Here is a 15347-nt window from a genome sequence, read left to right as displayed (position 1 = left end):
CAGGTTGGCACAACATCGAGTGCCGAAGGGCCTGTACTGTGCTGTAATGTTCTATGTTCTAAGTTGTAAATAGAATCAAAAAGTAAATGTTCATCACAATGCAATAATGACTCCTAGCTTTGGGATACGCTGGAAAACCAGGCTGAAGCCGCCATGTAGGGCCAGACCGAGACCGCCACGCAGGGCCAAGATGGGATCCCCACACTTGGCGTAGGAAGACTCAGAAGATGCCTCCGAAGCAAGGACAAAAGCTCCGTGCTGGGACAAGACCTCCATGATGGACTGTTGGAATACCTAGAAGCTACTTAAGTAGACTCCATGCTGGGGAAAGACCACCACTCCAGGTCGAGACTACCACACTGGGAGACCGCTACACCAGGTGCCAGGCCTACACTGCCATTCCAGGTTGTTGAAAGCTACCCTGTCGCTGGTCCTGGGCTGGGAGAAGATGCCTACCACCAAAGTTGCTAAAAGGTATAATAATAAATGGAAACAAATAAAAGTGTAGAAAGAAGAAAAACAGTTAAGTGGATGGAGTTAAGCAACCCGCACGCTATGCTGTTACTCTGCTGCCATTTTGAAAACAAAAGCATAGAAACAGTATTCAGATTTTCTATTTTAGGAATGAGCAACAGCCTAAAAAGCTAATAAAGAGGGAGAAATTTGATTATGAAAGTAAATTGGCAAGAAATATAAAAACAAACTTGAGGAACCTAAGGGGCAACCTTTTTTTTACACAAGAGGGTGGTATGCATATAGAATGAACTAGCATAAGTGGTTGAGGTGGGTATATTAACAATATTTAAAAATCATTTGTATGAATACATGGATAGGAAAGGTTTAGAGAGATATGGACCGAGTGCAGGGAAACGGGGATGGTGTAGATGGACATTTTGGTCGGCATGGGGGCCACTTTTGTGGAAGGCAAATAATTTAAACTAATATTTTACATTGGTCTTCACTGTAAACATCCAAAAGATATTAGATAAGCAAGGTCTTATGGGAGGACAAATCTTCTATCAGTGTCTTTCATGAGGGAAAAGTATTTGATAAGCTAATGGGACTGAAGGCAAGTAGGCTGCCAGGACTGGTGGCCTACATTCAATGGTTTCAAAAGAAAAGGAGACAGAGAGAAGGGATTAATTGGTCTTTTATAGGTTGGAAAAAATATAACTCATAGAGTCCCAGTAGTCATGGGCTTCAATTATTTCAACTTTATATTAGTGACTTGGAGCATGGAGCAGAGTGTAATTTATCCAGATTTGCTCCTGGTACAAAAATAGGTGAGAGGACATATTGTGAGGTCATGTGAACTCTACAAAGGGATTTGGATATGAGAGTGAGTGGGCAAAAACTTAGCAGATGAAACGTAGGAATGTGTGAGGTCATGCATTTAGATGGGAAGAATCAAAAGGCAGACTATCTATTTAAATGGACAGAGGTTCCAAAAAAAAAGTACAGAGGGATCTGGATGCTCTTCTGCATGAAATGTGAAAAGTTGGCATAAAAGTTCAACAAGTAATTAAGGTGGTAAATGCAATTTTGGTCTTTGCTAAGGAGTTGGAGGTTAAAAATAGGAAGTCTTGTTTCAACTGTACAAATGGAGTACCATGCAGAGTTTTAGTCCCTGTATGTAAAAAATACTGCCATTAATGCGCTGTAACGTTCTATGTTCTATGTTCTAATGGTTATTCAAATGAATCACTGAGCCGATTCCTGGGATGAAGGGGTGGTTTGTCAAAAATTGCCAGTTTAGGCCTTTATTCTTTTGAGTTTAGAAGGATGAGGAATGATTTTACTCAAACATACAGGATTCTGAGTTGGGCTTGACAGGTTACATGTCCAGACGGTGATTCTACTAGCATGAAAATCTCAAACTAGATGGCACAGTTACAGAACAAGGGACACTCATTTAAAACTGGAATGCAGGACTTTTTTTTAGCTCAGAGCATAGTGAGTGTCTGGAATTCTCTGGCAGATTTTTGAAATATCAAAGAGCTGAGGGCAATGATGAGCTGCCACAAAACAGAAGTTGAGCCTTGGGAAAGATCAACCATGATCTTACTGACTGCGGGCTGAATGGCTTACTCCGGTTCTACTTCTTATGCTCTTGGTTCTCAGATCATTTCTTCCCTCAGTCATATTAGTTCTGCCATGGGATATCAATACAATCACATATAAACATTTGGCCCATTGAAACCCTGCCAGCTCTCTGCAAAAACTACCTACCTTGCCTTACCATCCTGACTATTCTCAAAAGTCCCAATTTTCTTCCCTTTTAGGTGAATATCAAATTTTCTCTTGAAAGCCATCATGTGTCTCTGGGCACTGCAATCCAGATTGTAACCACTTGCCTGTGTAATGATGATCTTTCACATATCATTGCTTTTTTAGTTGATCATCTTGATTTGGTGTCCTCTGGCTCTCAACTCTTCCAGCAATGACAAACATTTTTATGACCGTAATGACAGAGCTTGAAGGTGTGCAACTGTTTCCTTTTCTAGGCCCATTCCGCTGCTGGTCACAACAAATTTTAAATGTAATTAGGTTGGTGTTTTGGTTAATTATACAGGACTCAGATAGTGTTAGGTTCAGGATTAAGAACAAGTCAGTCAGGTTTCTTCAGATTACAAATAATTGGTTTATTACCAAAGACAAACTTACACAAAAGATGCAGAGATTATGGACAAACAGTTTTGATTATGCAAATATATATAATATAGATATATATATCCTGTAAAAATAATTTATGCTCAAGGGCTGAGGAGAAATAAAAAAATGAAAACTTTGCACAATATTAATTTTAAGATACTTTGACCAAGTAGAGGGTTCAGAAAATATTTACCAGCATGTTGCTGCGAATGGAGGGTTTGAGTTATAAAAATAGCTGGACAGGCTGGAACTTCTTTCACTAGAGCATAGGAAGATGAGGGGTGGCCTTACTGAAGTTTATAAAGTCATCAGGATCATAGGTAGGGTGAATAGCAAAGGTCTTTTCCCTAAGGTAGGGAGTTCAAAACTTGGGAACATATTCTTAAGGTGAGAGGAGAAAGATTTAAAAGAGACATGGGGGCAATTTTTTTTTCTTACCTATGGAGCGGTTCATCTGTGGAAATGAACTGCCTGAGGAAGTGATGGATGCAAGTACAGTTACAACATTTAAAAGACATTTGGATAAGTACATGAATATGAAAGGTTTGGAGGGATGATGGGTAAACACAGGCACGTGGGACTAGTTTAGTTTAGGAATATAAGTCAGCACGGACTAGATGGACCGAAGGGTCTGTTTCCGTGCTGTATGACTCCATGACAATGTCTCATAAAAAAAAGCCTTGGCTCCTCTCAAATATAATGTTCTGATTATAAAGTGATCCTGAACATTTGTAACCTGCTGGTACTGGGCCTCCTTCCAAGAACAGATGGCAAACACCCTTTTGTTAGAGACAAAGAGCAGTTTCCAATAAATTCACTTCAGGAAACTTCTACAACTGGTAAAGGTAACTTTTAGTGGATTTTTCAGCTCATGCATTTTGAGATGAATTATAAAGGGGAAAGAAAAGGCGCAATGGACTGTCGATTCTCATGCAGGTCTCAAACTTTTGCACTGTTCAAATATACAATGTCTACCCATGTGACTTTTCTCTCAAAGTTTTCCAGACTGATTCTGTCCATCCAAGCTTCCTGCTCTTTGCAGGTACAAAATTGTTGCTGCTATATCCAAAGCCTTATGCTTAACAAAATGTCCTTTGTTTAAAATGTCAAGTCATACGAATATAGGTCCACCTAATCTATTAAAAATTAACATTTGGATCACATCTCTTCACAATACGACTCCATCTAAGTTGTCATGATTTACTCTTAATTAAACCACATATTTAGTTGTGCCCACGATGTACTAACATACTTCTTATGACACTCATTCACAGTTAATCATTGCTAAAGGTTCTATTGTCCAATTATTTCTTTCTACTCATTTAATGAATCTTTAGACTCCACCACCTTGACTACACCAGGCTAAGGAGAAAGCCCACTGTCAGCTTCTTCAGAGTGGCAATGCCAGCCTAACAGGAGACTGAAAATAAAATGACAGGGCAGAAAACACATTGCAGATTAGCAGCAGAATACAATACATTGTAATTTATTCATCCAATTTATGCAAGCAATGCCCCAGGAGATCTACTATAATTTAAGGATAATAATTAGATTTACGTAGGACTCCTAAAAATGTTATATCTAGCATGTCCTTGCCATCAAGGTTTGTCATAAAATGTTATTCAATTGTTACAACCTGGACAGGAAAACTGCACTGGTAATCAAGCCCCATTATTCCATGAGTCGTACCAAATAGGTACATGTTATATTTAATACCAAAATGTTCAAATTGTTTCTTTACATTCCTCCTTTCAACAAAATAGACTTTCACCAGGTTTCTTCAAAGAACAAATTTACCATTTAAACAATTGGTTATCTAAAATACTATGCAGCCATGAGCTATATCCCTTTAATTGTGTTACACACACAGATTCATACGCTGACAACGATGCAGCTTTGCAGTGATATCATGAGTTTGAAAGTAAAAGACAAGAAAGGAACAACAGGTGTAGGTCAAGGGTTCATTCCAGGGAATTCACTCAGGATGATTGATGTCTTTCACTCGACGGCCAGCATCATGCAAAGTGGTACATTATCCTGCCACCAACGGAGATTATAAATTGTCTCCAGCTCTGTTTGCCATATATGTCTCAACTTTGATCTAGTATGTACTCAAACATTTTTACATTGGGGTATAAATTAAGTTGAGGACAGATACCAACTCTTCAACTTACAAAGATTCTAGGCTTGCAGGAAGTTACTGACCTTCAGCCTAGTGCATTCTTTTTCGCAGATGAGTGCACTGTTGTAACCGAGTTAAAGATACATTTATACAGAAGAGTGTATGGTTTCTTTTTCTGGTCTTACTCCTTCACTGGACAGAACACGTTTTAAATTTAGCCAGGTTGATGATATGCCTAACTATACAGGTCTCAGACTGTGTGAGGTTCAGCATTAAGAACTAATTAGCCAGGTTTCATTTGTAACCAAAACAAACTTACTAAAACAAGGCCGCAAAGATTATTGACAAATAGTTTGATTACTCAGATATGTATGTACCCTTTGAACAAGAGCTAATACCATCTTTGTGCAGAAACAAAGAAATAAAAACTGGCGAGTAACTTGAAGACATTTTTGCCACAGTTAAACTTGTGAGAAAAGGCTGTCTTCCTGGAACAATTGTTGTTGGTTGAATTCCCCTGGTTTCAGACTGTGAGGTAGTTTCCAAAAAAATTCAATTCAGGAAATCCCCATCTCCCAGGCAATCTACAAATATTGCATTAAACAACTTTAAGCATTCTATCATGACTCTGTGAGCTCTTTTTTCAATATCAGGTGCATGACAGACTCTCCGATACTTCTCCCAAAGCACTGCCTAGCCATCAAGAGCATACTAAGCAAAAAGTTCAGCTTTGCTGAGGCGGTCAGATGAATTGCATGTGGGATTTCCATATATCAAAGGCAACGCTCTGCAGCAACTGAGTGGGGAAGCCCACACCACTGATCTTCCCAAACTGAGATGCAAAGACAGTATGAAAACCAACCTCAAAGGTTGAAAGCTGGAATTCAACACATAGGAAAAAGCAACTTGGATACATCCAAATGGAGAGGTTTCTATCATCAAGGATTTTTGACATTTGAGGGGAATATAGCCTTCAGGATGAACAAGTGCACTGGAAAGCCAATGTCCCCCCATCCTTCTAATACTATTTACAACTGCTCATGCAAATCAAGATTTGGTCCACCATCACATGAAATTACATTAACCTTCACTCTAAAACAGTTTATTTTTCTGCTAAACACTCACCCAAAACATTGGAAGAATCCATCAACTAAGACAACAGTGAGTCTTAGTAAGACAACTGCATTTTTTTGAAAACATTGTTTTGGCCATGACATCCAAGTTACTAATCAATTACCATAAAAATAAAAGATCTGCAGCAGATGTAGGCAATTCAACCCCTCGAGCCTGCTCCTCCATTTAATCCAATAATGACTGATCTCATCTTGACCCCAATACCATCTTCCTGCCCCTTTCCCATAACTCATTAACCTGTTGTTAAAGATCTACCTCCTTAAATTTATTTAGTGTCCAGGCATCCACTGCACTCTGAGTCGAGAATTCCACAGATTCATGACCTTTTCAGAGAAGTAATTCTTCCTCATCTCTGTTTTAATTCTTCCACCCCTTAGCCTAAAATTGTCATCTCTCATTCTAAATTGCACCAAAGGGGGACAACATCAGCTCCACGTCTATTTTGTTCATTTTCTTTAGCATCTTATATACCTCAATTAGATCGCTTCTTGTTCTTCTAAACTCTGGACAGTATAGGCCTAAACTGTTCAATCTGTCCTCGTAAGACAAATATTTCATATCTGGGATAAATCTAGCGACCCTTGTCTGAAATATCTCCAATGCTTCCACAAGTACGGAACCAAATTTATTGCAATACTCTGGAGATAAGGGGAACTGCAAATGCTGGAGAATCAGAGAGAACAAAGTGTGCAGCTGGATGAACACAGCAGGCCAAGCAGCATCTTAGGAGCACAAAAGCCAACGTTTTGGGCCTAGAACCTTCATCAGAAAAGGGGGATGGGGGGAGGATTCTGAAATAATTAGGAAGAGACGGGGAGGCAGACTGAAGATGGACAGAGGAGAAGATAGGTGGAGGGGAGAGTATGGGTGGGGAGGTATGGAGGGGAGGACGGACAGGTCAAGGGGGCGGGATGAGGTTGGTAGGGAGGAAATGGAGGTGTGGCTGGAGGTGGGAGGAGGGAATAGGTGAGAGGAAGAACAGATTAGGCAGGCGGGGACGAGCTGGGCTGGTTTTGGGATGCAGTGGGGGTAGGGAAGATTTTGAAGCTGGTGAAACCCACATTGATACCATTGCGCTCAGAGATAATGGGAACTGCAGATGTTGGAGAATTGAGGATAACAAAGTATGAAGCTGGATGAACACAGCAGGCCAAGCAGCATCTCAGGAGCACAAAAGCTGGCGTTTCGGGCCTCGACCCTTCATCAGAGAGGATACCATTGGGCTGCAAGGTTCCCAAGCGGAATATGAGTTGCTGTTTCTGCAACCTACGGGTGGCATCATTATGGCACTGCAGGAGGCCCAGGATGGACATGTAGTATAAGGAATGGGAGGGGGAGTTGAAATAGTTCGCGATTGGGAGGTGCAGTTGTTTATTGCAAACCGATTGTGGGTGTTCTGCAAAGCAGTCCCCAAGCCTCCACTTGATTTCCCCAATGTAGATGTAGTACAGCGGATGCAGCATACCACATTGGCAGATGTGCAGGTAAACATCTGCTTGATGTGGAAAGTCATCTTGGCGACTGGAATAGGGGTGAGGGAGGTGGTGTGGGGGCAGGTGTAGAACTTCCTAAGGTTGCAGGGGCAAGTGCCAGGTGTGGTGGGGTTGGAGGGGAGTTTGGAGCAGACAAGGGAGTCGCGGAGAGAGTGGTCTCTCCGGACAGCAGACAAGGGTGGGGTTGGAAAAATGTCCTTAGTGGTGGGGTCAGATTGTAGATGGCAGAAGTGTCAGAGGATGATGCGTTGTATCCGGAGGTTGGTGGGGTGGTGTGTGAGGACTAGGGAGATTCCCTTTTGGTGGTTATTGCGGGGGCAGGGTGTGAGGGATGCGTTGCGGTAAATGCGGGAGACACGGTCGAGGGTGTTCTTGACCACTGCACGGGGGATGTCGTGGTCTGTGAAGAACAAGGGCATCTGGGATCTACGAGAGTGGAATGCCTCTTCCTGGGAGCAGATGCGGCAGAGGCAATGGAATTGGGAATAGGGGATGGAATTTTTGCAGGAAGGTGGGTGGGAGGAGGTGTATTCCAGGTAACTGTGGGAGTCGGTGGGCTTGAAATGGACATCAGTTTGTAGGTGGTTGCCTGAGATGGAGACAGAAAGGTCCAGGAAGGTGAGGGATGTGTTGGAGATGGTCCAGGTGAACTGAAGGTTGGGGTGGAAGATGTTGGTGAAATGAATGAACTGTTAGAGCTCCTCTTCGGAGCATGAGGCGGTGACGATACAGTCATCAATGTAACAGAGGAAGAGGTGGGGTTTAGGGCCAGTGTAGGTGTGAAAGAGGGACTGTTCCACATAACCTACAAAGAGGCAGGCATAGCTTGGGCCCGTGCGGGTACCCATGGCCAACCACCTACACAGCCAGCAACCCCAGAGAAGACAGCCACACTGAGCCCTGCCAAATTTTCACCATCCCCCCCAGACCGAAGACGAACGGTCAGCCCTCAGCAAGGGGCTCACCTTTCACCCCCTCCACCCACACATCAATGAATACCAGTCACATCTGGACATCGAGCAGTTTTGCCGCCGCCTCCGTCTCCACGCTTACTTCTCTAATGGGAGCCTAACCCTCTGTCCACTGACCCCTTCACCTGCCTCCGACACAAGTCCTTCTCCTGGACACCACCCCCAGGCCTCCTACCTTCCCTTGACCTCTTCATCTCCAACTGCCGTTGAGACATCAACCGCCTCAACCTCTCCACCCCTCTCACCCACTCCAGCCTCTCCCCCGCAGAAAGGGCAGCCCTCCGCTCCATTTCTCTATATTGGAGAAACCAAGCAGAGGCTTGGGGACATTTGGAGGCTTTGCGGAACACCTACGCTTGGTTCGCAATAAACAACTGCACCTCCCAGTCGCGAACCATTTCAACTCCTCTTCCCATTCCTTAGATGGCATGTCCATCATGGGCCTCCTGCAGTGCCATAATGATGCCACCCGAAGGTTGCAGGAACAGCAACTCATATTCCGCTTGGGAACCCTGCAGCCCAATGGTATTAATGCGGATTTCACAAGCTTCAAAATCTCCCCTCCCCACACTGCATCCCAAAACCTGCCCAGCTTGTCCCCGCCTCCCTAACCTGTTCTTCCTCTTACCTATCTCCTCCCACCTCCAGCCGCACCTCCATTTCCTACCTACTAACCTCATCCTGCCCCCTTTACCTGTCTGTCCTCCCCGGACTGACATATCCCCTCCCTACCTCCCCACCCATACTCTTCTTTCCATCTATCTTCTCCTCTATCCATCTTCAGTCCGCCTCTCCCTCTCTCCCTACTTATTTCAGAACCCTCTCCCCATCCCCCTTTTCTGATGAAGGGTCTAGGCCTGAAACGTCAGCTTTTGTGCTCTAAGATGCTGCTTGGCCTGCTGTGATCATCCAGCTCCACACTTTGTTACCTATAGCACGGGGTTGGTTTTCTTCTGCAAAAGCATTAAACTTACATACACTTCATGACTGCTGCTGCTGATCTTACATTATGATGTCACATTATAAAGTATAAAAGAAAATTGGCATAATGCGAAAACCCATGCAATTTGAAATTGTGTCACCATCAGTCTTTGTTTCCTGAAAAATTTTAATGCAGTGTGGAAAATTTCATATGCTCAGTATAAGAGTTTAAACTAACCTAAAAATTCACAATGATAATTAATTCATCAACTTTTTAAAAAATCTTTTAGTACCTGTGGTGGTTTTGGGCTGAGGATGACAAGCATTCTCAAAATCTAAGTCTGCCATGTCATGACTTTGCTCAGAGATCCAGAGATGCAATGCAATATAGCAGACTTAGATCATCAGTCTGACCTCATGCAAAATTTAGTATACACAATTTAGAATTATAAAGGTCTCCAGCATTAAAAAGAACCTTTGGTCCATCAAGTCTGCATGGGTCAAAAACAACCACCTGACTACCTGCCATTTTCCAACCCTTGGCCTCATACTCCTTGGCATCACAAGTTCACATCTAAATACTTATGAAGGCATATGCCTCTACAACCCTTACAGGTAATGAATTGCAAATTTGCACCACCATCTGTGTAGAAGGCTTTTTTCCCCTAACATATCCTGTAACCCTATTGCCCCACTGGTCACTGATCTCTCCACCGGGGGAAAGGTTTCTTCCCATCAAACCTGCCTATGATGTTCATAATTTTATACATCTGAATTGAAATCCTGAATTCTTTCCCTAAGGGCTTTGCGGGTCTACCTTCAGCACATGGATTGCAGCAGTTCAAGAAGGCAGCTCTTCACCACCTTCTCAAGGGCAACAGGAATGGGCAATAAATGTTGGCCAGCCGTTGCTGCCCACGTCCCAGAAATCAATTTTAAAAATGTCCCTCAGTCTCCTGACAGAGTCTGTCCAATTTCTTTTCATAACTAAAGCACTCCAGCCCAGGCTACATCCTGGTGAATTTCCTTTGCACCCTCTCCAGTGCAGTCACATCCTTCCTATAATATGAATTCTAGAGCTGCACACAATTCTCTAGCTGTGGCCTAACCAATGTTTTATACAGTTCTAGCATCACCTACCTACTCTTAAATAGGCTTTCACAGGGTGCTCCATTTAGTGAGTGCTGCTGATGGTCTTGATTTGTGCCTCATTTTCATGCTACTGGTTTTTCTTCATAATTATTCGAAGAAAATGTAGTAGAATCATATTTAAAACTTTATTAATATTGAATTATGAACGTTAGGAACCTTTCTTTTGAAAAATTGTAACTGAATATACAAAAGAAGTCCATCATGAATTACATAACTATTCTAGTAGTTTGTTTATATTCATAAAGTTGAGACCGATCAGACAGGTAAACACAGTCAAAAACAAGAAAGAAACGTTTTGCCCTTTTTTAATGCTCATGTTAGTTCAATTTTCAACTAAAGTTGAATTTGGGAGTGAATTAACTCAACCATGTTTGTTGACATTTAGAAAATTTAAATGCTAATAATTTCTGTTCAAACAAAACTTTGTTCCAGATTATTGCTTCCAGAAGCTTTACCACCACCCAGGTTAAACTGACTGACCTACAGTTCAGAGATAATGGGAACTGCAGATGCTGGAGAATCCAAGATAACAAAAGTGTGAAGCTGGATGAACACAGCAGGCCAAGCAGCATCTCAGGAGCACGAAAGCTGACATTTCGGGCCTAGACCCTTCATCAGAGAGGGGGATGGGGAGAGGGTTCTGAAATAAATAGGGAGAAAGGGGGAGGCGGACTGAGGATGGATAGAGGAGAAGTTAGGTGGAGAGGAGAGTATAGGTGAGGTAGGGAGGGGATAGGTCAGTCCAGGGAGGACAGACAGATCAAGGAGGCGGGATGAGGTTGGTAGGTAGGAAATGGAGGTGTGGCTTGAGGTGGGAGGAGGGGATAGGCCAGACGAAGAACAGGTTAGGGAGGCGGGGACAAGCTGGACTGGTTTTGGGATGCAGTGGGGGAAGGGGAGATTTTGAAGCTGTTACCACTGGGCTGCAGGGTTCCCAAGCGAAATATGAGTTGCTGGTCCTACAACCTGCGGGTGGCATCATTGTGGCACTGCAGGAGGCCCATGATGGACATGTCGTCTAAAGAATGGGAGGGGGAGTTGAAATGGTTCGCGACTGGGAGGTGCAGTTGTTTATTGTGAACCGAGTGAAGGTGTTCTGCAAAGCGGTCCCCAAGCCTCCGCTTGGTTTCCCCAATGTAGAGGAAGCCACACCAGGTACAGTGGATACAGTATACCACATTGGCAGATGTCCAGGTGAACATCTGCTTAATCTGGAAGGTCATCTTGGGGACTGGGATGGGGTGAGGGAGGAGGTGTGGGGGCAAGTGTAGCACTTCCTGCAGTTGCAGGGGAAGGTGCCGGGTGTGGTGGGGTTGGAGGGGAGTGCGGAGCGGACAAGGGAGTCATGGAGAGAGTGGTCTCTCCGGAAGGCAGACAAGGGTTGGGGATGGAAAAATGACTTGGGTGGGGGGGGGGTCGGATTGTAGATGGCGGAAGTGTCAGCGGATGATGTGTTCTATCTTGCTGGCTTTATCCTTATACCCTTTAATGAGCAAGATGTTCAAACTTGGGAAATATCTTTTGCTTAATCCGCTCCATATTTACCATGTGGGTTCTTTTCTTAAAAACTCTTTAAAAATATTGATGCTGAGCATAGAAAATAACTAGGAAGACAGGACAAATGAAAAAAAACAGAAACTAGGAAGGTAGAGACAATGAAAAATGAACAGCACCCAAAATAAGTAAAAACAAACTTTAAGAAACATATTAAAAATCCAAAGAATTGTTCAGATACAAGTGCCTGTACACAAGATTGAGCAAAGAGTGAAGGTTTCAAAAAAAATGTCATCCACAGGACTGTAGGAGCCAATCAAACAGACACCATTGGAGATAATGACTTAAAGAAAGCTATTTTAAAACAATAATAGATTGAAAAGTAGATGGTAGGCATCCAAGAATACTGAAAGATATTGAGATGAATTTACTGGAGATACAGGAGCAAGCTTAAACCAATCCTAAAACAAATTTCTCACCATATCTCAGTATCCTCTTCTTTATATACTAATCCAAGATTCTTTCAAAATGCATCAGTGTCTGTCCCAACTACTCTCTATTCTTTTGCTACCTCTAACTAATTTATATTAGTTATAAACTGTGAGTACTGTCTTGAATGGGAAGTTACATAGTCTGCATCATGTCATAAGATACACGTTACCACCTCAGGAAGTGTACAATGCGAGCAGGCAACCTGAGGCCAGAGATGAAAATGACCGCTTTTAAGAGCTGTTTAAAACACTGGGATTATTTATGCTGGAACAGAGAAAGGTGTATCACAGCTTTCAAAGGAAAGCTGCATAAACCTTAAAAACATAACATGCCAAGATATGAAGACAGAATGGTACTGACGGTTAGTTAGAATGTACTCTTGCATCTCCAATAAAATCATTTCAATCCCAACCTTCTTAAGTGTTCTTCAATGCCCTACTCTCTAGGCCTGCTGGCATTTCTACTTTCAGTTACATTAATAGCAACAGATAACTGGAATGTATTGTGGTTATTGGTGAAAGCATAGAGTCATAGAGATATACAGCACAGAATTAGGGGCCCTTCATTCCAACTCATCCATGCCGACCAGATATCCGAAGTAAATCTAGTCCCACGCCTAACCAGGATCATGATTCCTCTCACTTCAATTCAGGGCTAAAGATTAGACTTTTGCTTCGGGGATCACTGGACAGCGACTCGAGTTGAAACCAAAGGTTCTTCAAGTCAGAAAATTGTGGGTTCTTGTACCGATCTAGAAGCCTGAGTTGAAGAAACTGAAGGAGAACTGCACAATTAGAATTGCTGTCTTTTGGCATTAACTAAAGATATTCTTTATAAAATGACTTGGATGATGAATTGGAAGGGTGGGCTAGTAAGTTTGCCGATGACACAAAGGTTGGTGGAGTTGTGGATAGCATGGAGGGCTGTTGCAGGTTGTAATGGGTCATTGACAGGATGCAGAGCTGGGCAAAGAAGTGGCAGATGGAATTCAACCCAGCAAAGTGTGAAATGATTCCTTTTGGAAGGTCGAATTTGAATGCAGAATACAGAGTTAATGGCAGTGTGGAAGAAGAGGGAGATCTTGGGGGTCCACGTCCATAGATCTCTCAAAGTTCCTAGCCAAGTCAATAGGGTTGTAAAGAAGACATATGGTGTGTTGGCTTTCATTGACAGTTTGAGAGCCACAAGGTTATGCTGCATCTCTCTAAAACCACGGTTAGGCCACACTTGGAATATTGGAATCTTTCTGAAGAAGGGTCTAGGCCCGAAAAATCAGCTCTCCTGCACCAGTGATGCTGCTTGGCCTGCTGTGTTCATCCAGCTCTACATCTTGTTATCTCAGATTCTCCAGCATCTGCATTTTCTACTATCACTTGGAATATTGTGTTCAGTTCTGGTCACCTCATTATAGGAAAGATGTGGAAGCTTCAGAGAGGATGTAGAGGAGGATTACCAGGATGCTGCCTGGACTGGAGGGCAGGTCTTATGAGGGAAGGTTAAAGGAGCTAAGGCTTTTTTCACTGGAGCGAAGAAGGAGAAGAGGTGACTTGATAGAGGTGTACAAGATGATGAGAGGCATAGATAGGGTGGATAGCCAGAGACTTTTTCCCAGGACGGAAATGTCTATTACAAGGGGGCATAATTTTAAGGTGATTGGAAGAAGGTACAGGGGAGATGTCAGAAGTAGGTTCTTTACACAGAGAGTGGTGGGCATGTGGAATGCGCTGCCAGCAGTGGTAGTAGAGTCAGATACTTTAGACATTTTTAAGTGACTCTTGGGTAGGCACATGGAGGATAGTAAAATGTAGGGTTTGCAGGGTAGTTGATCTTAGTAGGACAATAGGTCGACACAACTTCATGGGCTGAAGGGCCTATTCTGTGCTGTAGTGTTCTATATTCTATGTAAAGGCCCTATCAGATGGATGTGCACAATCCCATGGCACCAGTTTGCAGAGTTATCCCTAGTGACAAAGCCAATATTTATCCTTCAAAAAAACAGTTTATCTGGTCATGAGATAATGGGAACTGCAGATGCTGGAGAATCCAAGATAATAAAACATGAGGCTGGATGAACACAGCAGGCCAAACATGTGGAATGCGCTGCCAGCAGTGGTCGTAGAGTCAGATACTTTAGACACTTTTAAGTGACTCTTGGGTAGGCACATGGAGGATAGTAAAACGTAGGGTTTGCAGGGTAGTTGATCTTAGTAGGACAATAGGTCGACACAACATCATGGGCTGAAGGGCCTGTTCTGTGCTGTAGTGTTCTATATTCTATGTAAAGGCTGGTCATTATCACTTAGGCGTTTGTGGGAGTTTGCTGTGCACAAATTGTCTGTGCCTTTCGAAAAACAGTGACTACACTTCAAAAGTATTTAGTCATCTGTGAGGTGGTTTTAGAAGCCCGGAGGTCATGAAATTTAATATATTAAAAGCATGCCCGTCTTTCCTAGACCATTGAGACTGAGTTACATTAACAGTTTCAAGTCCCTAGAGATAGTTCACACGCTTTGAAATAGCAGGATTCCCAGAAGATGATCAAGCCAGAGAAAAGGCAGGATTGGTGGGGATTGTTGGCTGTTCCACGATGGGGAGTAAACACACGATTCGACCCACCTCCCACTTTATCTGACAAACAGCCTTTACTCACATTTCTCCAAACTTAACTGAGCACAGTGAAAGGTCAACGTCAGATAGTCGACTCCATCGGCCTTCACAATGTCACTAAGGTCTCATATACAGTAGGGTGACTTAGCTGTAGAGATTCAGATGATGCCCTTACTTGATTCAGGTAGTGCTTTGACGATACAGCAGCAAGTTCCAGCGTTAAGTCCAAACCTCTGCAACCATTCCATGACCACAACTTGTTGACAGATTGAGCTGTCAAAATTGGCCTCGACAGCTGAAAAAATAGTT

The 15347-nt window shown here is 43.0% G+C and overlaps 2 protein-coding genes across 3 annotated transcripts in view; both read right to left on the bottom strand.

Annotated features, from left to right (window-relative positions):
* The window catches only part of LOC125460724 (EF-hand calcium-binding domain-containing protein 4B), a 129335-nt gene extending 114034 nt beyond the window's left edge, over positions 1 to 15301 (bottom strand). Inside the window, exon 1 of one of the 2 annotated variants that reach the window (XM_059652507.1) lies at positions 15214 to 15301. The gene's annotated coding sequence lies outside the window, so the exon portion shown is untranslated. Of the gene's footprint in view, positions 1 to 2354; positions 2486 to 15213 lie in introns of those variants that run through there. The other variant, XM_059652509.1, reaches the window with a different exon arrangement.
* Positions 9273 to 15347, bottom strand: part of LOC125460725 (protein mono-ADP-ribosyltransferase PARP11) — a 34421-nt gene continuing 28346 nt past the window's right edge. Inside the window, exon 10 of the mRNA XM_048548527.2 lies at positions 9273 to 15333. Within this exon, the coding sequence (XP_048404484.2) occupies positions 15197 to 15333 (137 nt within the window). The 3' untranslated portion in view covers positions 9273 to 15196. The remainder of the gene's footprint in view (positions 15334 to 15347) is intronic.

The sequence above is a fragment of the Stegostoma tigrinum genome, chromosome 18 (genome assembly GCF_030684315.1).
Source record: "Stegostoma tigrinum isolate sSteTig4 chromosome 18, sSteTig4.hap1, whole genome shotgun sequence".
Taxonomy (NCBI): domain Eukaryota; kingdom Metazoa; phylum Chordata; class Chondrichthyes; order Orectolobiformes; family Stegostomatidae; genus Stegostoma; species Stegostoma tigrinum.
The sequence above is the reverse complement of the archived record's forward strand: the minus strand, read 5'-3'. Positions and strand labels throughout refer to the sequence as shown.